General features: G+C 40.5%; 2 protein-coding genes across 2 annotated transcripts; one reads left to right on the top strand and one right to left on the bottom strand.

The window, feature by feature from the left end:
* Positions 1-8,589: 8,589 nt before the first annotated feature.
* LOC128857201 (uncharacterized) lies at positions 8,590-10,241 on the top strand. The gene is made up of 2 exons (XM_054092843.1): positions 8,590-8,949; positions 9,834-10,241. The coding sequence occupies exons 1-2, from the start codon at positions 8,697-8,699 to the stop codon at positions 10,094-10,096; spliced, it is 516 nt and encodes a 171-aa protein (XP_053948818.1). The 5' UTR covers positions 8,590-8,696; the 3' UTR covers positions 10,097-10,241.
* A 4,509-nt stretch (positions 10,242-14,750) lies between these two features.
* LOC128857200 (serine protease persephone-like) lies at positions 14,751-18,439 on the bottom strand. Its single transcript, XM_054092841.1, has 6 exons — positions 18,215-18,439; positions 17,773-17,910; positions 16,012-16,299; positions 15,627-15,922; positions 15,382-15,565; positions 14,751-15,286 (listed from the first exon to the last, which is right to left on the bottom strand). The coding sequence occupies exons 2-6, from the start codon at positions 17,897-17,899 to the stop codon at positions 14,955-14,957; spliced, it is 1,227 nt and encodes a 408-aa protein (XP_053948816.1). The 5' UTR covers positions 17,900-17,910; positions 18,215-18,439; the 3' UTR covers positions 14,751-14,954.
* Between the last annotated feature and the right edge of the window lie 6,660 nt (positions 18,440-25,099).

The raw sequence follows: 25,099 nt of genomic DNA, 5'->3' as shown, positions 1-25,099 counted from the left end.
TTTTATAGTAGATACATAATGAATAATGCTTCAACATTGCCAATTATTCGTAGAAAATTTTACGAAATTTTATCTTCCAATTATTGTTATAATTTATTACTGTTAGTAATATGTGTCCGTTAGTTTCTTCAAACGACTACTATTTAATTTAAGTAAACTTTCTAATTTGATCTGTGTCTGTGCACTCTTCATCCACTTTGTGTATATTTCATGTGTGATAAGTAAAAAACGTTCATTTATCGAATGTGAAGTATTTTGTAGACATTCTATACACACATTCACCTATTTTATTTATTACTTACTTTTAAAGGAATTGCAGCAATAGTTAAGTCTGAAAAACTTACAATAAAAGATTTTAATAAAAAATTATTTGATTTTTTTTTTTTAATGCTTACTGGGAGTTGGGCGGTTGTTGATACCTAAAATGTATAGATTATCTACAGGGTTTGATTGAAAAGTAATGAGCAATCTGGAAGGCCTTAGACGACGCAAATAGACGAAGATGTGAACCTCTGCATTGGCCAAGATGGGGGTTCCGGTGCTTCCCCACCCTCCCTACAGCCCAGACCTGTCCCCTCCGGACTTCTTCTTGCTCCCGCGCCTGAAAAGAAAGCTGAAGGGGAGGCGTTTCGACTCCATCGAGGCGATCCAAAAAAACTGTGACAGTCGAATTGAACGCGATTCCGGCGGATGAGTTTAAAAAATGTTTCCTGCAGTGGAAGGACCGCTACCAGCGGTGTATTGACGCTCAAGGGTCCTATTTTGAAGAATATTAGTTGTATAAGCCAAAAGGTTTAATAAAACTGCTTAAAAAAATAAGGCTCATTACTTTTCAATCAAACCCTGTACATTCATTAAAAAGTAGGATCTTGAATATCGGTTCCTGCCTCTGGCTAGAGACGGGCATGTGCAAAAAAGGTGCCAGAGTAGGCACTGAGCAGGGAACTTCCGTGGAAGTACCCTGTGTAACCTGCTCTTGGCTGAGGTCTCCACTCCTTCCATCGAGTTGCAAGCCGACGGAGAGATTGCGCAGGCACTGCGGACGAGTCGTCAACATTTTCGTTCCCAGCTGGTGCAAATCGCTTCGTCGGCCTGGAACTCGATGTGGGTGTGGAGTCACCAGAACGTGATCTTTTTGAGGTTGTCTGTTCGGGGCCAGGCGTATTCGACAGCCTCATCGCCATGAACCGGGCTGTTTCCAGCGGTTTGCTCTCGGCGACTAGGGTTTTTAGTCGCTTGCGTTCAGCTTCGTACAGCTTCACCCTGTTTCCATGAGTATTTTTGTTGTTAGCCTCATTCTTCTCTGGACCAGTTTCCAAGAGATTTCTCTCCTGTTCCGAGGAGATAGACATTCCGGCCCACTCCTGGCTAAGCAGAGTGTGTATCTTTTTCGGCTCGTCGGCAGAGGGAACGAGTGCCGCTACCCGCAAGTCGAGGTCCATTATCTCACTCTGGAGATGAGCCCAACTGCCTCCTCAGCCAGTGTTGAATGGCGAACAACAGCCAATAATGGCTAAAATATGCATATTTGATGATGTGCAGTTCGGCTTTTTTTTCAAAACTATCCATAAGATAAGTTTCTTGAATCAAAATTGCTTTTTTGTCACCCATGGATGCCCCCATGGGAAGGCTATTGAAACTGTAGGTTCGCCAGACCTTGTTCGGAGTTCGCTATTAAGCTTGACTCTACCACGTCAAGCAAACTCACCGGCATAGCTGTTCCACCGTGAGTTTAGGGGTTTTTTTTTTAAAGAAGCAGTGATTTTGTGTTCGCCCCCCGCTCTCAAGACCGTGCCTTGAAAATGAGAGGTGGAGGCAAAATCCACCCCAGGGAATTCCTTCTCCCCCGCCCGGCTATCGGTAACCCAAACCTGGCAGAGACATGACCGTACTGATAAAGGGTTATTGGTCCTACTTATAGCCGCACTACCCCGAAGAGCTGACCAATTAGCTGGTGTCGCCACCAGCTAGCCTAACGACTGGTCAGGAATCGTAGAAGGTATACTTTCAGCCTGTGCGCTGTTTTAATTTTTTAACAACCTTATCTGGTCGACTTGTTGGTCCGCGAGAGGTATTTCATTTCTCTCAATCCACCTAGCTATACCAGAGAGGGATCCCCTATCCGCCACTTGGGGACGCGCCCTGTAGGGGTTACAACTTCCTTTCAATAGCGTTTATTTCCGCTTGAAAAATACAACAGTGATCCGGTAGTTTAAAGACTTCATTAGTAGAAAGCTCTTCGCAATATAACCCTGATCCTACACTGGTGTCCATCCGTCCGTGTAGATCTTAACGGGTGCGTTGGGTGATGGATCTTTTTCAAGCCTTTCCAGTCTAGAAGGGATTTTCATTAAGAAATTCCTTTCGAAGCAGAGAATGGGAGAGTGATAATCACAATCACTGGGCACATCCGTATAGGAGTCTAAGATGGTTGAATGTCCATTGTGAGCTCGCTCTGAGCCTTAAAGCAGAACAGGCCGCTGAGTATTTGCTGTAGAGATCTAGGAGTTTCTTTTGCCCCAACGGGCAGTTTCTTGTTTTCCCAAGCAATCCATGATAGCAGGAGGCAAGTACAGTAGAAGCTCGATTCTTGAACGTAACGAAAACTGGGATCCGTACAAGTTTCGAGGTTGTTGCAAGTACTGAGTTGTTTTTTGCCATACAAATTAAAAAAGTTTTTTTTTTATTGAAAGAAATACAAGTTTCTGTGGTGTTATTATATTTACTCCCAGACTATGACTCCATATGACAAGATTGGCTTTACAATGGTATTATATAGCCAAAAAACAACGCAACCACCTTTTGCCAATTGCGCCCTTGCACCCATACAAGGCGATTGCTGCCTTCCTCACTCTTTCGTCAACATTGGGCGTTCATGAAAGCTTACTGTCAAGGCTAATACCGAGGTACTGCACCTTATCAGAAAGCATCAGCGGAGCGCCCCCTAATGAGGGAAGTTGAGCTCTGGGTATTTTATATTTCTTCATAAATAGGACAAGCTCCGTCTTGAGAGGATCCACCGACAGGTCGCAATCCGTTGCCCATCTAACAACTACGGCCGCCGCAGCCGAATGGGTTGGTGCGTTACTACCATTCGGAAGTGCGTATGTTCTAATCTCCGTGCATGACACCAAAATTAAGAAAAAACTTGGCAGGTAATGGCAAGCCTCCGAGTGTTTTTCTGCCATGGAAAAGCTCCTCATAAAAATTATCTGCCGTTCGGAGTCGGCTTGAAACTTTGGGTCCTTCCATTTGTAGAGCAACATTAAGACGCACGCCACAAAGTTGAGCGACGGAAGGCTTGTGGTCGATGCTTTAATTTCCCAGGTTGTGGTTTTCTGCTTTCTAAGGGATAAGTTTCATTCGTACAAAGTTCAAGAATCCATTGCTCGATTGCATGTGCTGTATTAGAGCCGTGCAGTTCGGAGAAAAGCAAATTAACGATATTTGGCCGTCGAAGCTCTTTTACTTCTTTAGGAAGACCTCCTCTGTGTAGGAAAGATCCTCTTGGAGAAAAACTTGGCTTCACTTGGTGTGTCCAACTGGCATCGGTTAGCACGAGAAACGACTGGTGTGCTTTGTTAAACTCGGCCAAAATCGCGTAAGTGGTTATCGCGCCAATCAAGAAAATGAAGAAGGAGTTTATTTTATTTTGTGGCTAACATTAACACGGATAATTATGTCAGCCTTGAAACCCATGGAGAATCTCCCTTGCCAACAAGTGCTACTTTGAAAATTTTATCCTTAATGATGGACGACAAAATCATTGGCGTGTTCAAGAGAAAAATTCTTTGCGGCGGCAAATATCACAGATGATGGAACGATGAGAGAATAAAGATTCAGCGGATCGGCTGAAATTGAAATTTGAAAAAGATGAGACAAGAAACACCGAGAGAATGGTAACTCCTGAAACACTCAGGCTAAGGAGCCTATTGAATTCGAAGTTCCGGAAAGGAGGAAAGGAGAGAAGTGACAGACAGAAAGAGATACGACTCATATCGTACGACACACTAATACGATCAGTGGGATCATCCAAAGTGCATTATGCGAGCTTAACTCTTGGGACACAGGATGTGGTCTAAGTTTAAACCCGCGTAAAGCAGAACTAGTGCTTTTCAGCACCAGATATAAGGTACCAACCTACATATTAAGAAGACGGCAACCATGAGTGCATTTAGTTTAAATGAAGCGGGTCGCTGGAAAGAAAAAACTTATGGTTTTGCCAGTCTACTATTGAGACAAACTCAGTTAACCTCGGTGAGGACTGACTACATCGTCCCGACAGTAACATTCAATAGGAATTTTGCCACTCTCTTCCCATCTAAGGAAGAATAGATTAAGGGATTCTTTCGGAACAACTTCGACACTACAGTCTATACGGATGGAAGTAAAATGGACTGTGGTGTTGGATCTGGCATATACCATATTCTCACAGACTTAAAATTGAGAAATCTGTGCGCCTCCCTAAGACCTGCAGGGTCTTCCAGGTGGAAGTACTGGCAATTGGGGAAGCTTGTAGGCTACTAATCGCAGATCTTTCTTTTAAGGGCTATATCGGTATTCTTTCGGATAGCCAAGCTGCAATCCAGGCACTGCGTTCGGCTACAACAACCTCTAAAGTGATGGAACAAAGTAGGAATAGCCTCACCACTTTGAGTGTAAACCATAAAGTTACCTTAATCTGGGTACCAGGACATCGGACCATTGAAGGTAACGAAAAAGCAGATGAACTGGCAAGAGGGGGATCTGCCATCTTGTATCGGTATTCACACCATTAGGTGCAGTCAAGAATATAGTTTCCCAAAAATACCTCCAAATCGCGGATTGTAGATGGAAAGACCCGACGAAATGCAAAATTAGTAGAACGTCATGGCCCATCTACAACCTCAAGCAATCGTTGATATTAATAAGCATGAAATGACGGGACGCCTGGAGACTAACGGCAGTCATAACTGGCTTTTGGTCCGAACGGGGAACAAGCAGCCAAAATGGGTATCCCTCACAACAAATACTGTCACAGTTACAAACAACCGGAGGACAAGGAAACAATCCTCCATTTCCTCTGTGAATGCCCTGCCCTATGGAAGGACTGAATGTTAATCCTGGGCCAACCGCTATTCGAGAATCTCGAACAACTGTCTGGCTTAGACGTCGACAACCTAATAAGCTTCTTAAACCGCACATACTGGATATAATCCTGCTGTAAATAACCATTAAAAAAGTTGGTAACGAGGGTGTGGCAACAAAATGGTGCGGAAGCGCTAGTTGGAAATCTCTTAGAATCACCACTTTAACTAACCAACCAACCGTATCGTACGAATGAAAGTATTCGGTGCGGTAACACAAAGCTAGCCGAGGCACCCACATGAATGAACGAATTCCTTTAATAATAAAAATGATTGCTTTTTTATGTAAACCAAAAAAAATTGAGTTTTCAACTCCATAATTCGTTTGTATAAAAATTTCAAATATTTCACAGTCGTTGGTGCAGTCCTAAGTATCGCTTCAGAAACTACCGGAAACAAAGACTTTTATTGTTCTTTTCTCGTTAAGTCTTGTCGTAATAGTAATGCCCATAAATCTCAAGTATGAATCATTTAATGATATTGATAAGACAATCGAGGTGATTTAGCAGGCACTTATCTATACTTCATATATTTATAGTATTCGCATCACTTCCACTAATTATAAAAGTAGATTTCTTAGAATTTCTCGAATGAGTCATAAGGGTAACATCCGTTAATACTTTGCATTTTTTCAAGTACTAAAATTAATTTTAGATAATTCCAATCAAGTGAGTTAGGCAACGTCGGCTATCGCACTATTGGCTATCTAGGAGTGATTCCTAATTAGAAAAATTACTGATAAATGCGGAGCAGTTATTTAGTAAACAAATCAAGCTAATTAACATAAATCGAAGCAATTTCGTTTGGCAGTTTGGTAATATTGCTCAAGTGATTATTGAAAGCTTACTTTTATTACTTTTAATAGGCCACCTGCCAATCGGTGCTTTGCACAGTGGGCATGAAAGATATTATGTCCGAACTTTGATTCATTTCGTAAATTGCGATTCGTGTTTATTTATACTTTGCGATCTGCTGTTTGCATATCAACCACTCTTGCACAAGATAAGACGAATGTTTTGGATCATTATCTTGCTGAAATTGCCAAGTTAGGACCCAGTTCTTCGACACTTGGACTTAAATTTTCTTCAAGAATGTCGCGATACACATGCTTATCCATTGTCTAAGCTATGAACACGAGCTTTCCGGCATCAGATGCCGCGAAACACCACCAAACCATCACATTTCCTCCACCGTGTTTAACTGTTTTGAGCAGGTTGTTCTCTTGAAGTTCTTTATTTGGCTTTCTTTTGGTGCTCCATCTGATCTAAATAAATTGAATTTTGATTCATCACTAAAAATGGTGGTGCTTCAAAAAGCGTCAGGCTTATTTAAATGCTGTTTAGCAAATTCTAGCCAGTTTTTCTTATTTACCTTCGAAATTAAGGGTTTACGTCGAGGAACCCGGCCATGATACCCAGCCTTATATAGGGTATTCTGAACAGTTTGGGGGTTGAAATTGATTCCAAATGAATTTTGCAGGGCCTCGCACAATTTGACAGCCGAAGTTTTTGGATTTTGTGCCACCGTGGACACCACAATTCGCCTCCAGTCGTTTGGTTAATTTTTTTGGGCGGCCAGATCTGCTCTCCGGAGCTATTTTGACAGTATTGCAATAACGCTGGACCATGATTTATCGACAAGTTTGCCAATTTCGCGATAGAATTTTTTTTCTAAATACAGTTTTATTATTATTGACGTAGTTCTAGGGAAATATCAGCACCACGGCCACGGTCCATGCCCGTTGAAATTGCGATCAAAAGTGATTGCGACCGTAAGCAATTCCTAAAACGTACGAATAAGTAAAAAAGCGAGAGTGAAAACAACGGGAGTTTACCGTTACGACGCCAAAAGCATAAGCTAACAAAAAGAATGTGCCAATACTTTTTTGATGTGAATTTGTGCCTTATTTTACCTTTCAAGGTTGAGCCTGTAAACCTATGTCAATATTAATTTTTTTTTTTGTTCAGATACCTAATAAATAATTACATTTAGGAAACACCGTTTTCTATTTTTTTTATACTTTCATTAGAAGAAAAGTTATAGCACTGAGAACTTTGATTTTTCGAGTGTGCCAATACTTTTTTGACTCACTGTATACTATAAGAAATAAATTATTAAACGGTGAGAGCAAAATCTACCAAGCCATAGAGACTTTTCCTAAGATTAATTTAAACGCTCCGTGCATGCGCAAAAAAATCTCACTCTACAGTGTCTGACACTCGAACTGTAACCGATTAAAAAGACCATAAATCAAGTTTGGAAAATAACTTTTATTCAATTGAAAGTAAAAAATTTGTGAAAATAATACAAAATTAAGAATCAATTTACTTTTGCTCGATATGACCACTTTTTTCCTTGACTATGGCCTTGAGATGGTCTAGAAACGAATTGCAAGCTGCCCGAATGTGACTTGCAGGTATTTTGGCCAACTCGCGGACAATGGCTGTTTTCAGCGCCTCGAGACTGGTGAATCTTTTAGTTCGGACCTGGCTCTCTAAAATGGCCCAACGAGAATAATCCATCGGATCCGCGTCTGGTGAATTTGAGAGCTATTGTGTGGACGTTATGAAGTTCGGAACGTTGTTTTTTAGCCATTCTTGGTTCACTCGAGCTTTGTGAGAAGGTGCCGAGTCCTGTTAAAACGTCCATGGTCTGCCACCGAAATGTGTGTCTGCCCTCGACTTCAAAGCAACCTCCAGAATACTTTTCCGATGGAACCGATTGGATAGCGACCATGCTCGTGTATCAGCTATGCGAGCGGTCTGAAGTTGGTTACACTTCGAGTGCTGGACCCTATATTTGCTCTATAAGATTCAAGAAAAATTCATAAAATATTGAAAATCGTCTTAAAACAAAGCAAAAGCTTTGTTGTTTCTTTTTAACTCGTGTTAGATCAAATTCGTGTAAAAAGAGAATCAGGTGTATGTCTTGTTTTGTTTAAGAAAACAAATAATATTCAAAGAAATATTTTTTTTGTACGAGACCTAAATATTTCTAGTTTCTCGATATATTTTGACTGAATCATAGTTAATTAATCTTTTGCCAAACAAAACAAAAGAAAAAAAGAAGAAGAAAAAAAAACCAGACAGTAGAACACCTTTGTTACAGCACAAAAAACATAAATATTTACCCCAAAACATTTTCAGCAAAAAAAAAAAATACAGCATTGAAGTAAAAATTATTACACTCTATCATTCGCATATCCTCTCTCTTCCTCCTTCCCCAACTTCACATTTTTAATTGTATTGTCGATGCTTATCATTAGCGATGCGCCACTTATCAGTTGTGATTCTTTTTTCATACTTTTTGCGGTTAGTTTTTTTTTCTTTTCCAATTTCTTCAGCACCTGTTGAAAGTGTTTTATATTTGTTTTTGATAAGCACTGAGTTTTTCATATCTTTCTGTATTGCCAATCAATCGGCCACTCGTTGTTTCAGTATAAATAGTCGCTTTTGCTACCTGGCGTTGTCATTCAGTTTTGATAACAGTTCTTAGCAGTGCCATTTCCGGCTAGAAAATTCTAACAATTTTATTGTAATCTCAAATCAAATAAATTTTTTACTAAAAAATATGTATTCGCGTATATCGTCTGTGGTTTCAATTGCTCTGGTCGCCTGTTTGGCGATTGCCGTAGTGGACGGTGGTGTCGCCAGAGATAGCAGCAACAGCCTAACGGGGCAGAAAGAGCTTGACATTACGGTTGTCACGGATTTGACTGAATTTCAGAAGCAGCATCCAGAATTGGTTTTGTCGCGTATGACGAAGGAGGAGAGCCAAGCAAGGAGCCAATCGGTGCGATACACGCTGGGCGCACGGGTTTCAGGTGAGTTTTCGAAACGACAACTGCGCTAAATCTAAAAATATGGGAAAATAAGTTATGACGTCACTATTTTCGAGGAAAACTAGATGCACCTCAATCATGATTTAGAACCTCAAACTGATTTGTGCCAAAATTAAAAAGGAAATATTTCTTAACCAAGCCCAAGTGAAAATGTACTTGAAATTTGAAAAGGCGCAAAAGTTCAGTAACGCTCTCAATTTCGAAATAAGTTTTAATACTCATTTTTCCTAATCTAAGTAAAGCGATTAATTTGGTCACTCAGAAGTAGGTACCCACTTACAATCAAAATTTTGAGCGAACTACATGCATTGATTTTTTTTTTTTGAAAAATTAAACGTGATATTTCTTCTAACAAAAAAAAAACCTTGATACATGACTCCAAACGCTTGAAAAACGAGAAAAAAAAAATTTTAAATAAATGTTAACTTCGTTTTCATGACTCCAAACGCTTGAAAAACGAGAAAAAAAAAATTTTAAATAAATTTTAACTTCGTTTTCATGACTCCAAACGCTTGAAAAACGAGAAAAAAAAAATTTTAAATAAATTTTAACTTCGTTTTCATGACTCCAAACGCTTGAAAAACGAGAAAAAAAAAATTTTAAATAAATTTTAACTTCGTTTTCATGACTCCAAACGCTTGATAAATGAGAAAAAAAAAAAATTAAAAACTAATTTTAAATTCATTTGCATCAGTTGTGCCTGGCATTGCTCTGGAGTAAATACAAAAAAAAAAATACCTCCTTTCACTTTTTTACTCGAAAATAGGAAATATCTGCATTTACTCTGACCCTTCACTCACTCACTCACTCATTCACTCACTTCAATCCACTAATTTTTCAATTTCTCTTTCTACTACATTTTTTAGGTGATCACTTGGTTGCACAGGCTGCCGATGTCTTCAACTATCAGGTGGCGAAGGATGTGACTATTCAATTGAGTTACCCTCAATCGGACTCGGTTTCGGCCAGCGTTCTCACTTATGTCGAAATCGTCTGCGAACAGGATAGCCTCGAAGGCAATGCTTACGTGGTGGCTGGCGGCATTGGTCAGCGTTTGATCTCCATTGTGTTGGAGGCGAGCCAAACGGAGCAGTTCTCCTACAATGCGCAATACTATGGAACAGATTAGAAATTAAGTTTTTAAAGAAACTCAAGTACCTGTTTGAAGAAATTTGCATTCGAACGCTTTGTGTTTATTGTACCTATAATTAATTGCATTTATGAAGAAAAAAATATAAAAGTAAATTCTGCCCTGTGAGTTAAATTATAGAAAATTGTCAATTATTTCACTGTGAGGAGTTGGAATTTAATTGTGTACCATTTGCGCTGTTGGCTTGTTTTAAGAACAACTATAACTATTAAGAGGAGTAGTTATCAGTTATGGTATCAGATAGCTGTTTACCAGTGTCTTTAAAAAGCATCACGTCAAAAAGAGAATAAAAAAAAAAATGGAGTTCAACCGTGAATATTTTCGTGCTATTATTTTTCACAATTTTCAATGTAATTTAACAAGACAAGAATACCTCACTGAACTAAAATCATTACGAGATAAGCAAGCACTTTTCTTTCAAAGCTGAGAGATTTAGAAGGTTTGCTTTTTAGCTATGAAGAAAAAGAAAATTGCGAGGGGAACTTTGGTTGCCACGTCACATTGGATTCGGAAGCCGAATACCGATGTATACACGATGTATTCACACTCGGCCAATCAGTTATTGGCATCATCTCGGGTTAAGCGGAAGCAGGCCTTATCGAGTAATCGTCGGACGAGATAGCGTTAGTTGGAACCCCTTGTTCCGCCAGAGACTCAAGGAAACAATGATGATGATGAAGCCATAAAATTTGCCAGCAATGGTCGAGGAAAATTTGCAATCGTCACATAAAAATTAAAGGCAACTAACTAGCCGATCTAACTTCAAAGGAGGCCTTGAGACGTCCACTTAGCCAGAGATAAACAAAGCTACTCCAATAAACTTTTTACACTTAAACAAAATAGTACAGGGTCCGGAACTCGAAGTGTAACCAACTTCAGACCGCTTGCGCAGCGGATGCACGGGCATCAGCTGTGTGTTAGTTGGGTAAATGACAGTTCAGAGTATTCTTTACAAGCGCGCGGAAGCATTTTGCCGGGAGTAAACGCGAAAAGAGAAAATCAGTAATGGATTTCAAACTTAAAGTCTGATTGCATTACATTTGAATGCAAAATCACAACCAGCGATTTTTTGTGAGCTCGAGCATCTTAAAGTAAATACAGTTTTTGATTATCGCACCATTACCTATTACAATGATACTGGTAGCATCGCGAAACGTCATGGAGGTGGTCATCAAAAGACAGCAACGTCACGTCAAGTGCTTCAAAAAGTGAAGAAGCGACTTGAGCGAAATCCCCGACGAAGTGCCAATCAAATGGCGAAGGAACTGAAAATATCTGATCTTAACATCCGCCGCATACTGAAAAATGATCTCAAATTCAAACCTTACAGGATCCAAAATGCGCATGATCTCTCACCTAAGCAGCAACAAGTCAGACTTGAGAGAACGATGGAGTTGCTTCGCTTGGCCGAAAGCGGTCCATTTCCGAACATTGGGTTTTCTGACGAGAAAATTTGTCAAATTGAGCAATTCGTAAACTTCCAAAATGATAGGGTTTGAGTCATCTATTGGGCACCAGAAGGCAGCATCCATCACAGGTAATGGTTTGGACCGCTGTAACCGCAGATGGGCGCTCCAATCATTTTCATCGAGCCTGGCGTCTAGTAAAAGTGAAATATTATCGGAAAAGTATTCTGGAGGTTGCTTTGAAACCGTGGGCAGGCAAGGATTTCGGTGGCAGACCATAGACGTTCCAACAGAACTCGGCACCATCTGACAAAGCTCGAGTGAACCAAGAATGGCTGAAAATCAACGTTCCGAACTTCACAACGTGTGAGCCATTTTGGAGAGCAAAGTCCGAACTAAAAGATTCACCAGTCTCGAGGAGCTGAAAAAAGTCATTGTCCGCGAGTGGGTCAAAATATCTACAAGTCACATTCGGGCAGCTTTCGAATCGCTTCTGGAGCGTCTCAAGGCCATAGTCAAGGCAAACGGTGTTCGTTCATATCGAGCAAAAGCAAATTGATACTTAATTTTATATTATTTCCACACATTTTTTACTTTGAATTGAATAAAAGTAATTTTCCAAATTAAATGTATGGCCTTTTTAATTGGTTACAGTGCCGGACCCTATAGTCCTGGGCTGCTTGAACCGCCAAATAAAAACTTTCACCATTTGCGCGAATTTCTGCACATGGAACCACTTTCGTACAGAGGGATTGAAAAACTTAATAAAAAAAACCACATTATCCAAGTAAAACCACATTATCCAAATTTTTTTGTTAAAAAAACATTTTTCTATGGTTTGAAGCTTGAAATAATTTTTTAAATTTAATCTCACATTTGGTATATAACAAGTAAAAATAGGTAATAAGTATTAACTAAAAACAAAAGTCATCTAAATAAAGGCATTCAGTATTTTTCTGACAGGGTGATCCAAATACAAGTTTCTTTTTAAAATTCAAATAAAATGAACAAAGGTCAATTTCTGCGGTTTCTTGCGGCATTATAGGAAGGCGTAAATAGTCCCATTATTTATGGAATACGGTTTCACGTGTGCGCCCTTGCTTTGTCCTGAAGGAACACAAAACCTTTGCTGTTGGCCAATTCTGGTCTTCTGATCAATCGCTAGCTTCAAAAGGCTCAGCTGTGGACAGTAGAGATCTAAATTTGGTGTTTGGCCATACGGAAGTAACTCATAGTAAATGATTCCTTTCAAGTCCCACCAAATACACAGTAGAACCTGCTTGGCCATTAGTCCTGCTTTGACTACCGTTGAGCTGCTTGGTCAAGGTTTCGCAGATGGAAATGCGATCCATCCTGTTTTTTTGGTGTTAATTGGTGTGACACCCAAACAGCGAGCTTCTTTTTGAATCCAGCTTTGGGCAATGGTTTAAAACTGTTGTATGGTCGATCTTTAGCTCCTGGGCGATGCTACGACTACTAAGATGCCGAACTGAATAGAACAATCCAACTGAGTAATTTATACCTTCTGTGTGAATAGTCCGAGAGTTTCACGAACAATTCACATCAGGCCGGATAGAGTTGCATACAGCACGATGTCGAGAACTTCTAGTTTTTCTTTTTGTGAGGCAAATTAGTTTCTTTAAAAACACTTAGGTAGGGAGGTGAAATGGTTGAAGTCCCAGTCTGGCACTCCTCAAGTAGTACTGATGCCAGTCAGGGCTGTTGATATAATAGAGAAGATTGATGGGATTTAGGTTGGCGCACTGCCCCAGGCTGTCGAAGAAAGGAGCACCCAGTGACCTTAATCGTCCAGCTGCCAAACCCGGACATTTACAGAGAATGTGCTCAACAGTCTTCTTCTCTGAAAGGTCCCCACAGATCGTCCAGTGACCAGTAAACACAGATACGAATTTGGAACTTGAATGGCGAGGAGTCCAAGGGACTTTCTGAGTCCTTCGTATATTGTACTGGGGCCAAAGTATTTTCGAGATAGCACCTGAAGAAATGGAGCTCCATCTTTTCTGCGCTTTCCTGAGAAATCATCTGTGCAGTTTCCCTTTAGCAACTGTCAGGGGGATGTCGATGATCGGGTAGGAGGTCTCTGAAGCCAATTCAGTCCCCTCTCTGGCAAGTTCATTAGCAATTTCATTTCTATGTTCCTATGTCCTGGAACCCAGGTCAGAGAAATGATACCTGCACACCCAAGATATTTGATATCCTCCTTACAGGAGTTTATTAATTTCGTTCTGCACCATGGTGTCGTCAGAGCCTTGATCGCGGCATGACTATCGGAGAAAATGTTAATATCTCCCTCGCTACCGCGTTCCCTAAGCATTTTGCATGCCTGCAGGATCGCAAAGACTTCTGCTTGAAAAACACTTCGGCAGTTTAAAGCAGATAGATGAATTGGCCGATTTAGAGAAAACCCCTGCTCCGACTTCCGATTCCATCTTGGAACCGTCAGTGAAGACAAAGGTGCAAGCTTCGCTACAGATTTTCCCCTCGAACAAATCCTGCCTCTTTGGAAGATTGCCCTTGCACGAGCTTCTAACACTAGTTTGCGGGTAGAGAGATCTGCTCGAAGTTCGGAGAAATACGGTGTTAACTGTCCGAAAATGCTACCATATCCCTTGAGAGATTGCCTCCAGCGGCTAATCTCCTTTAGCCTGATTGCACTTTGAGCTGCGATGGAAATAACGTACAAGTCGATGGGAAGTAAGTGCAAAACACTGGGGCAAGTTTTACATGCTCCGCTGATGCCAATGCATGAAGACTGCACCCGCCCCAGTTTAGTGATATTATAGCCCTTCCGAAGAGCTTCCCATCAAACTAGGCATCCATACGTTAAAATTGGCAAAACCACTGCGTTGTACATCCACAGCACGACCTATGGCTTGAGTCCCAATTTTTTACCGAATATAGATTTGCAGGAGTAGAAGGCTATACTGACCTTCTTTACCCGATTTTTAATGTGTAGCTTCCAATGGAGTTTGGAGCCAAGTATCACTCCAAGATACCTAACTTCCGATGAGAGCGGGAGAACGTGGTTGTTTAATTTGGGAAGTGGAAAGGGTGGAGGTTTATATTTTCTGGTAAATAGCAGCAGCTCCGTTACTCGGACGCCGCAAGTGGCAGTCCAGCGACTGAGTATAGCCAGTGATCTTTCCAAAATCTCAGCCATGACTGAGGGAAACGGTCCCGATACCATCAGGACTAAGTCATCGACGTATGCTACTACCTTGACCCCACTCTGATTTCTGTAAAGACTTATTTTTTTTAGGATTTGTTCAATCATAAGGCGACTCATTTCATTCCGCGGACATAATTTCGACCTCAAGTCAAGATTTCGAGCGTGTAAGGCAGACGATGCCAAACCCATATACGATTCAAAAAGAAACTTGTCTCTGGACCACCCTTTATAAACTAAAATTTCATAAATCCTTCCACACGATATCCTCTATAAAATCCAAATACGACGCAACTCGTGTATACAAACTAGGCGTGGTCGTCGCGCAACCACTTCCAGCCGAGACTATGCCAATAACCTGCATTTTGCGATATTTTTCGTCGATTATGAGATTGAGCGGTCCACCGGAGTCGCCCCAACAGGCGTCACTGATCAAATCTGGATCGTGAATGCACATTTGTGTGGGCAATATTCCGCGCGCGGGTAAAATACCTAGGCGCGTATAGGCGGCATTGCAGTCTTCTAAGGAAAAAATCTTAACACGTGCCGTGAGTAGAACGTTGGATTTTTCACGTGCTTTGGAGGGAGAGAAAAATGTTTGTATGGTAAGTAGAGATAAATTTAAAAATTTGGATACCAGCTGTGTGTGATTTGAATAATTTAATACCTACTTCTCAAGTTAGTTGTGCCCCAGCCAGTTACATTGAGTGCCGCGCTTGGCGGCGGATCAGCTAGGTCTGTATGCAGGCAAGCTGGAAACACCAGCGAGGAGTATTCGACGTCATTTTTTAGCTCGATTATGGCAATATCGTCATACTTCTGCAGGCTGTTGTAGTCCTTGTGGATGTGCACCAACTGTCAATAAAAAAAAGTAGTTAAATTATCGATTTCTGAATACTTAGCAAACATTTCTCACCTCAATGGGCATATCGACAGCATTTTTCATTTGGTCGGCATTATTAAAATCGGTCACGCCCAAACGCACAATAGCCGGCACGCTGTCACGTCGATTAACGCAATGCGCCGCCGTGAGCACAAAACGTTTGGCTATGAGTGTGCCACCGCAACGTATATCATAGGGCGGGCCTCGTTCATTAATGGATGCGTAACCGATTGCCGCCATGTGCGGGTATTCGCCCGGCGCAACCGGTGAGCCGCCAAGTATATGCGGCACGGTAAATGGCTCTGCAAAGTCCTCGAGTAAGCGACATGCTGAACAAATTTTTGAAGAGAAAGCAGAATAATCAAGACTTAAGCTAATTATTTCGTACAGTGTTTGTGTGGTGTGGAAGTTCTCCTACCTTTCAGCGCTTTTCGCTCTTGGGCGCCGAAGTCTCCGCGTTCATTGTTGCCGCCATTCGAATTCCGAGTATTTTTTATAAAATCATTTGTGGTATTAAAAATTCCTAGAACATTTGTATCCGCTGCCACGGGGCAGCAAATTATTTCCTCAAAGGTGGTGAAACCACAGCGGACTACATCCTTGTTGGAAAGTCCCAAATTTTGCATTTGCGTTATGAGATCGGGACAATTTCGGGGTAGAGTACACTTTCCAAAAACTCCTTGTTTCACCACACACGGGTCGTTTTCTGTAGGAATAAGAAGTATTTAAAAAATAAAATACATGTTTTTGGGAGCTTAGCGAAGCGCTGCTTGTTCGTGCTATTCACTGAATCGACAGCCTATTAAACTGTCTTTGGGAAAGTGGATCAAAACTACGTGATAGGCATCATTTTAGACGTTTCGACATATTGCCCATTTAATGCAAGATCGTCATATATCAAAAAATCAAAATGTTGAGAAAGACGGCTTCAAACCAACTTCTTTAAAAAAATATTTTATACCATTATTGAGTAAATAAGCGATATGTGCATATTTGTTTCATATTTCAAGCTACGTCACATCAGAAAACATCATGTGATGTGACATCGCGTTACACGAACTGACATCACATCGCATCACATCACATGGCATCAGAGGATGCGTTTGCACGACAGCTACCGGAACGACCCAGATTTAAAGCATACCCGTTAAAGGACTGCCACTTCAGCATCATTTCTCGTACATGTTTGGAGATATTTAGACTGCTACAACAACAGCGACAACAACATGATGAAAATTTCTGATATTTTTATATAAGGCATCGCCCTGACTGAATAAAAAAATAAAAATTCTTACATGTCAGTAGTTGAATTCACCCTCACATATAAGTTTTTCGAGTTTTCTATTAATTTTTTGACAAAACGACGCAAAATAATGCCATGAGCAACACAGATTAAAGTGATGAACACATCATGCCAGATTATATTTCATCACATCACATCACATTAGCATGCCTTGACGATATACACTAAGTCACTTATCAACATAGCAGACTGCTAGATCGCGCTTTGTTGCTGGACATCAAGGCATGATATCACATCACAGTTTAGATCATCAGCGCATATGCAATGTAACATTATCACTCTAGTCATGTCATCATATCACGTCAAAGGGCATCACATCGTATCAAATAACAACACACAACAATAAATGACATCACAGCGGAGCACTCGGCGTGTTATTTATAACGCAATCAAGCAATTTTTAAATCACATCGTATTTTAAAGGGTGGGGTGAACCAAGCAAACCAAACCACTTTTGAGATGCTAATTCGCTTAGCGGGAAAATATAATAAATACTAATATAGTGAAAAACGCTGACACCACTCCGAGGGTGCCCTTCCTAACTAGTTCAAGGGCCATACATTTTTTTGCAATGCGGTTGTGATGTGGAACCCTCAATACCTGCAGAGTTTGAAAGCATTCAGAAATGAGGGAAAGGGAAGTTAATCAGCCTACAAAGTAATTTCGACTCACATTGTTAATGAGCCTTGATTGCCGCTTGGCTATCAGAAGCGTGATAGAAGAATATGTAAGTATGTATGTAAGTAAGCGGGGGTAGCTGCAGAGAGCGCTGTTAAGTTACATCTTCAACATTTCTGAGCGATTCTCTGTTTACTATGATGCTATTGCTTTTGGCGTCAATTTAACTAAGTTGTTCTCATTATTTCTTTTACTTACCACCCGATCCATTTGTGTTAGTGGCTGGTGCCGGCACAGCATTGAGAATGCGAAATAAAGTTGATAGGAAAACAAACGTACAAATCCAAAATTTCAATTCGCGGCATAGCTTGGGCGATGTAAACATATTATTCTCAGCTTTAGAAAGAAAAAGAGGAAGAGAGAGTGTGTGAGAGAGAGTAAGAGGGAGAGACTGTTAGATCGAAGAAGCAATATGTGGTAAAAAGTGTGTTAATCTCTCGGCTTAATCTTATCTTCCCTAAAAATAAAAAAAATAAATCGCACTCTTTCGACTTGTGCTCAGTTTCAAAAACGACAAAAAAAAAACAACAAATCACAACATTACTCGGTTTTAAATAGCACTCTGTTGTCGCTCTAGTGTTGATACGCTGTCGGAAATGTCACTAATCTACATACATATCTAACGTCACTTGTTGCTCACTTAGCACTAGCCAACAACCGCTTGAGCCGGACTTAGGAGAACTTTGCGAGCCCAAGTCAGATGAATTGCACTCTGATGGCTTGTTGTGGGCTCCTTTGTTGTTTGAGTACGATTTGCGAATGTTAATGGACGCGTGTTTACCTTCGCCAACTGCGTTGTTTGATTTCAATTGATTTCTTTCACAAAGCGCTTTACTCAGTTTACTTTTTTTCAAGGTTCTCCGTAATATTTACAATTCGAAAGTTTTATATTTTCGGCACTAGAACATTTGCTATATACGCAAAATGTGCAAAAATTGGCGAACGTATTTTTTGGAAATGAAAATTACGACTCTCTCGCGGCAATGCAACACGACGACTGAGACGAGTTGGCTACTTGGCGTTAGGTCTTTTTTGACAACGAGAAATGGCAATGACGAGAAAAGTCTGATTAATTACACTGTGTTGCATAGTAAATAATTTGAACTAAAAATTTTGTTTGAACTCGTAAGTTCTGCATTATTGAGGTAATTTAGTTCTATTTCTCGTGGCCGCAAATGTAAAATCAGATATTTAGTATTACTTACTAAAACCAGATACATTTTTTATTCTAAATTTTGTTACTAATTTTAAGCTAGGCAACACTGATATAGAAGTTGTAAATTTTCGAATAAAAAAAAAAAATAATAATTTGGCGTCTGTTAAGTGTTTGGCCGAGCTCTTCCTGCATACTGAATACCTTTGGAAATAACAGAAAATGTAGTGCGTTTGAAAAATATTACTTTATTTGTTAAAAAAATGTTTATGTACTGAAATGTCCCAAAGTTTTTTCCTTGTTGCTACCTTCTAAATTTGTCCCATGGCCCAAAAATGTTCCCAATTTTCTTTTTTTATTTTTTAACATGTTTCGACTATTTTTATATAACGTTTTTTTTTTTAAATAAAGCTATGATATATTAGTTGCGCAACTAAGATCCCGCTGTTTGTCAATAGATGCCGCCAGCAGTGTGTGCTAGTCGATTCTAACATAACCTAAACGTCATAAACCAAGCTTAGAGATATGGTAAACAAACTGCTTCGACACATTAGTGATTTGGTTTTGGTATCATTTACTTTTGGTTTTGAGGAAATGTCTGATTTTGTGCCGAATAATCGACATTTGCGGAAAGTGTTGAGGAAACTCTTTCATTCGAAAAAGACGGCGGCTGAAGCGCATCGAGAGCTACAAAAAGTTTATGGAGATGCTGCTTTAAGTGAAACAACATGCCGAGATTGGTTCCGTCGCTTCAAAGACGGTGATTTTAATGTTGACGAGCATTGGACCGCCCGCGTGAAAGAAGGCCAAAAACCTTCGAAGAGCCTGAATTGGTGGCATTGCTCAATGAGGATTCGTGTCAAACGCAAGAAGAGCTTGTTTCAGTATTAGGAGTTACCCGCCAATCCATTTCCAAGCGATCGCATGTTTTGGGAATAATTCAGAAACAGGGGACTTGGGTTTCTTATGAGTTAAAACCAAGTGATTTTAAACGTCGTTTTTTCGCCTATGACTAACTGCTCCAGCGGCAAAAAAGGAAGGGTTTTCTTCATCGCATCGTGACGGGTGATGAAAAATGGATTCATTACAGCAATCCAAAGAAAAGAAAGTCATGGGGCTGTCCGGTTATGCTTCTACGTCGTTGCTTCGACCGAATATTCTCGCTGCGAAGGTTATGCTATGTATTTGGTGGGACCAAGTTGGTGTCATGCATTATGAACTGTTAAAACCAAACGAAACCATCACTGGGTATCGGTACGACTTCAATTGATGCGATCGAGCCGAGCACTGCGCTGAGAGGCATGAAAAAGTGATTCTACAGCATGACAACGCTCGGCCTCACATTGCCAAACCCGTTAAAACCTACCTGAAAACACTGAAATGGGAAATCCTACTCCACCCTCCATATTCTTCAGATATTGCGCCACCTGCTCCGATCGATGGCACATGATGAACAGTTTTACCGCGACGGTATACGAGATCTACCAGAAAGATGGGAAAAAGTAGTAGCCAGCGATTGGCAATACTTTCAATTCACTTGTAACCATTTTTTCAGAATAAAGTTATATTTTCACCAAAAAGAGGTTGTCTGTAAAGTCGGTTTACTGACGATAGTTTAACGTGACAACGTCATAAGAAAATACTGATTGAATGGTTGCATTTTTAAAAAAAGAAAATTTTAATTTTATTTGTTTGATAGATATTTTGTGTGGATATAGAGAATGAGTTAACATTAACATAACATAACATAACATAACATAACATAACATAACATAACATAACATAACATAACATAACATAACATAACATATCATAACATAACATAACATGCTGTTCAAGCAAGGTAACGACGCATTTTTTGGTGCGTGCAGCCGGCTACATAGAATTATAAGACGTTATCACGTCAAAAAATAATAATAACATTAAAACAACAGGTATTATTAACAAACTTGGTTTTGTTTTAAATTCTTCAAGTGAATCAAATTAATAATAATCAATAAGAAGGCATATGCAAATACAAATACGTGAATTTATATATGTACATATGTGCATATACATACATATATACGCTCACTTAAGTAGGAGAGAGCAAGATGTCGAACGTTGCCGTTCGTTTGCTTTGTCGTTCGTTCCGCGCTTTCGCTGCAGTTCATTCAATGCAATGAGCAAGGTAACGACAAATGAGCAAGGTAACACTAATGAGCAAAGTAACGACATATGAGCAAGGTAACACTAATGAGCAAGGTAACGACACATTTTTTCGTGCGTGCAGCCTGTTAAATCGAATTATAAGACGTTATCACGTCAAAAACAGCGAGAACTTAGTTACGCACTTAATAATTATTTAGACATTTATGAAGAGGAGATTAAATAATATTGATCTATAAAAATTGTATGCCAAATTTAAAGAAGAATTGATTTTTTCCAGGGGAGTTTGATAATTTTCAAAGTGTTGGCATCATGGGGAAATATTAAGTAAATAAAAGGATATAAAAAATTGATGTCTCAGGTTTTTTGGCTACTCAACATATTTAGGAGATAGCATCAAAACAAAAAAGGTTTTTTCTTTTTTTAGTCAACAAAATGTATGGCATAAGGTATGAAATGATATTTGAGATATTTGAGTTCAAACTTGGCAACACTTTTTCTATACACAACCATTATGATGATTAACGTCAGATTTCTAGATTCAAGGCTCGAAAAGTTGTTTTGAAAATCACAGTTCAGCTCGCAAAATTATCCGTGAGGAGCAATGCTTTCTTCTCCACTATAGTTTATAGTCTCCACTATAGTTTGATTTTGCTGCTATGTACATCTTCGTGTGGTGATATGTGAATTCACCACTGACAAGCCAGAGAGATTAAATTATACCACTTGAATGGAAAAATTCACATTTTCTTGCAAAACTACAAAAAGCCATAAACAAACGAATGCCCAACACGAAGAAATATACCGATCTGATCGAAATTTGGTTTGGGTTCTTCCAAGAGATACTACTAACTAAACATAACATGCAAGTAGTGCCATCTCTGAGTTTGCACATACTTTTCAAACGACCCTCGTATTACAGATCAAATGGGCACACTTAATATTCTATCAATCCACAAAGTTCCGCATTTGTTCTACAGTGTAGACATTTGATTTAATTTTGCTTACAGTTATGTAAGTCAACAATGTAAGTTACAGCAACAAGTCAGACTTGAGAGAGCGAAGGAGTTGCTTCGCTTGGCCGAAAGCGGTCAACTTCCGAAAATTGTGTTTTCTGATGAGAAAAATTTTCAAATTGAGCAATTCGTAAACTCCCAAAACGATAGAGTTTATTTGACCGACCGTGCATACAAGAATTTGAGTCATCGATTGACCACCAGGAGGCAGCATCCGCCACAGGTAATGGTCTGGGCCGCTGTAACGCAGATGGGCGCTCTCCAATCGAGCCTGGATCAAGGTAAATGGGAAATATTATCGGGAAAGTATTCTGGAGGTTGCTTTGGAGACGTGGGTAGACAAACATTTCGGTGGCAGACCAAGGACGTTTCAACAGGACTCGACACCGTCTCACAAAGCTCGAGTGAGTCAAGAATGGCTAAAAAACAAGGTTCCGAGCTTTATAACGTCCACACAATGGCTCTTAAATTCACCAGATGCGAATCCGATGGATTATTCTATTTGAGCCATTTTGGAGAGCAAAGTCCGAACTAAAATATTCAGCCGTCTCGAGGCGCTGAAAAAAGCCATTGCCCGCGAGTGGGTCAAAATATCAGCAAGTCACATTCGGGCAGCTTCCGCTTCATTTTTGGGTCATCTCAAGGCTATAGTCAAGGCAAAAAGTGGTCATATCAAGCAAAAGTAAATTGATTCCTAATTTGGTATTATTTCCACACATTTTTTACTTTGAATTGAATAAAAATAGTTTTTCAAACTAAATTTATGACCTTTTTAAGTGTTTACACCTCGAGTGCCGGACCTTGTAAATTACAATCAAATGCCGGCATATTTGGTCTAAGAGTAATATATAGTTAGTCACTACAGTTACTTCGAGACAGACGTCCATTCACGGTGAGCAGTTAAGACTTCTGTCGTGCCCTCTCATACGAGTTTTATGTCACCGCTCAAAGAATGTGTAGTTGAGGGTCAAAGCGTACTACAAGATGGAGTCGATTATAATCTAGACAAACTAATTATTTTTTCTCTACTACAAGTGAATGGTAATTAAAAATTTTGTTCAATACCGTAGATTTATGCACATTTTAATGGACAGATGGACACGTTTTTGAAGAAAGGTCGACAGTTTTCCGTTCGGGCTTGTCACAAAAAGTTTTCACTTCTACAGCGTTCTAGACTGAACCTTTGCTCTTTATTTAAATTGCATACATAATCGCTGATCCAATTCATGATTCGTCTAGAACTGATTTCGATTGTTGGCTCTGGTCCCTATGGGCGACCGCTGATCCGCAGTTGGCAAATTATTCGGCAATTTCACTTCCTTGAACACCGCAGTTTCCTGGAACCCATATAAGTACAAGCTTATTCCGTTTTACAAAATAATTGAGCTTCTTCTTACATTCGTGAGCAATCTTTGATATTTGCTTTGCGTTTTTCAAGGCCTTCAATGCTACTTGGCTGTCACTAAAGACTCAAATCGGTTTCCCGCTCCATCTCCTCTTAATTTTATATTCTGTTATTTTCCGAATAGCAAAAATTTCAATTTGGAAAACAGTTGCCATTTATCCTATAGCGTAATGCTGTTTAGGTTAGGTTAGGTTAAATGGCGACCCTAGGAACACTTGGACAAATATTGACAATGCGTCCGTTGAGATGCCATACATGGGAGAGGAGAAAGGAGAAGGGAAGGAAGAAGCAGCCTTGGGATTAGAGACAATGATGACCATACATTTTACGACGACGCCGACGGTGGCTAATTTGTGTTCGTAATTAGCCGCAACAAGCTTTTGATGAACTTCACCCAATGTATGATATTTAGACCCGCTATATCCGCAGGCGTAGCGAAAAAATGAGAGCCCAGATGCCTAAATCTTTGCCAGACGAGAGCAGGGCAGCTGAGAAGAAGGTGTTGAGATGATTCCACCTCGTCTTCAAGACAACTTCTGCAGAACGGACTTGAGGCAATCCCAAGTCTCACCGCATGAACACCTAACGGACAATGTCCGGTAAGGATAGCCACCAAATTCGAGAGCTGAGGCTTTGTTAGCCTTAGGAGATCCCACGAGCGTCCCCGGTCTACCCGTAGCCAGAAGGATCTCGCGACCATGCACGTTTACGCACTAACCCAGCGCTCGCTGAGTTGACTCGAGGCCCATCTTTCCAGGAGCAAACCACAGGTTCTGTCATTACGCGACGAAACCGTCTCCAAAGTTCACTGTCTAGAAGGCTTATCAGCCCAGCAGTTTCCCTCTATGCCGGGAACCCAAATGAGCCTGATGACGAAGTATTCGGATGCAATCGAGAGAGAAGCCAGACACTCCCCGACCAATCTCCAACGCACAAGCAACGAGCCCAAGGCCCTACTTGCCGCTTGGCTATCGGAGTAAATATTTACTTCCTTAATGGTAATTATCGAGGTAAGCAACCAGTCCACTGCTTCCTTAATTGCGGATACCTCCGTTTGGAAAACACTACAGTGGTCCGGAAGCCTGAATTTAAGTTTGAAGGAAGCTCCTTACAGAATATTCCCCCACCAACCCTTCCGTCCAACTTCGAGCCATCCGTGAACATGTTTGCCATGCCTTGCCGCCAAATGTTGCTCCCCGCCCACTCAGCCCTTGAGGGTAAATGAGTAGAAAACGGTCCGCTCGGACCTAGCGTGGTTGCACAGGATCCAGCACCATGGAGATGAACTCAAAATGTTTAAGGATGCTAGAGTGTCCGTAACTTAAGTCTAGCCTATGGCCCGAACAGCTTACTCTGATTGCGGCGCGTGCAGCGGTAGTTTTTCCTACAATGCCAACGGGTGCCACATTCAGCATAGCATTAAGCGCTAAAGTAGGAGTGGTACGGAGCGCCCCACTGATTCCAATGAGAGCAGACCTTTGGACCCTCTCCAGCTTTTTAACAGATACCATCCTTTCTTGCGAGTTCCACCAGACAAGGACTCCGTATAGCAAGATTGGTTTTATAATCGTGTTCTAAAGCCAAAAAGTGACTTTAGGCGAGAGGCCCCATCTTTTGCCTATAGCGGCCCTGTAACCATACAAGGCGACTGTTGCCTTCCTAATTCTCTTCTCAATATTTGGCTTTCACGTAAGACCTCTGTGAAGGATGAGTCCCAGGTACTTCACCTTGTCAGAGACCACTAATGGAGCGCCCCCTATTGAGGGGAGAAACACTCTAGGTATTTTGTATTTCCTCGTAAAT

The sequence above is a fragment of the Anastrepha ludens genome, chromosome 3, assembly GCF_028408465.1.
Source record: "Anastrepha ludens isolate Willacy chromosome 3, idAnaLude1.1, whole genome shotgun sequence".
In the NCBI taxonomy this organism is placed as follows: Eukaryota; Metazoa; Arthropoda; class Insecta; order Diptera; family Tephritidae; genus Anastrepha; species Anastrepha ludens.
Note: the sequence above shows the minus strand (reverse complement) of the source record. Positions and strands in the feature narration are given on the sequence as shown.

What these genes read in the sequence shown, in the direction of transcription:
- LOC128857200 (XM_054092841.1), bottom strand. Translation starts at nt 17,899, where the DNA reads ATGTTTACATCGCCCAAGCTATGCCGCGAATTGAAATTTTGGATTTGT. An exon ending in TAACACAAATGGATCGGGTG is followed by an intron (nt 16,300 to 17,772) that starts GTAAGTAAAAGA and finishes TTATTCCTACAG; the next exon opens with AAAACGACCCGTGTGTGGTG. An exon ending in AGAGCGAAAAGCGCTGAAAG is followed by an intron (nt 15,923 to 16,011) that starts GTAGGAGAACTT and finishes AAATTTGTTCAG; the next exon opens with CATGTCGCTTACTCGAGGAC.
- LOC128857201 (XM_054092843.1), top strand. Translation starts at nt 8,697, where the DNA reads ATGTATTCGCGTATATCGTCTGTGGTTTCAATTGCTCTGGTCGCCTGT. An exon ending in GCTGGGCGCACGGGTTTCAG is followed by an intron (nt 8,950 to 9,833) that starts GTGAGTTTTCGA and finishes TACATTTTTTAG; the next exon opens with GTGATCACTTGGTTGCACAG.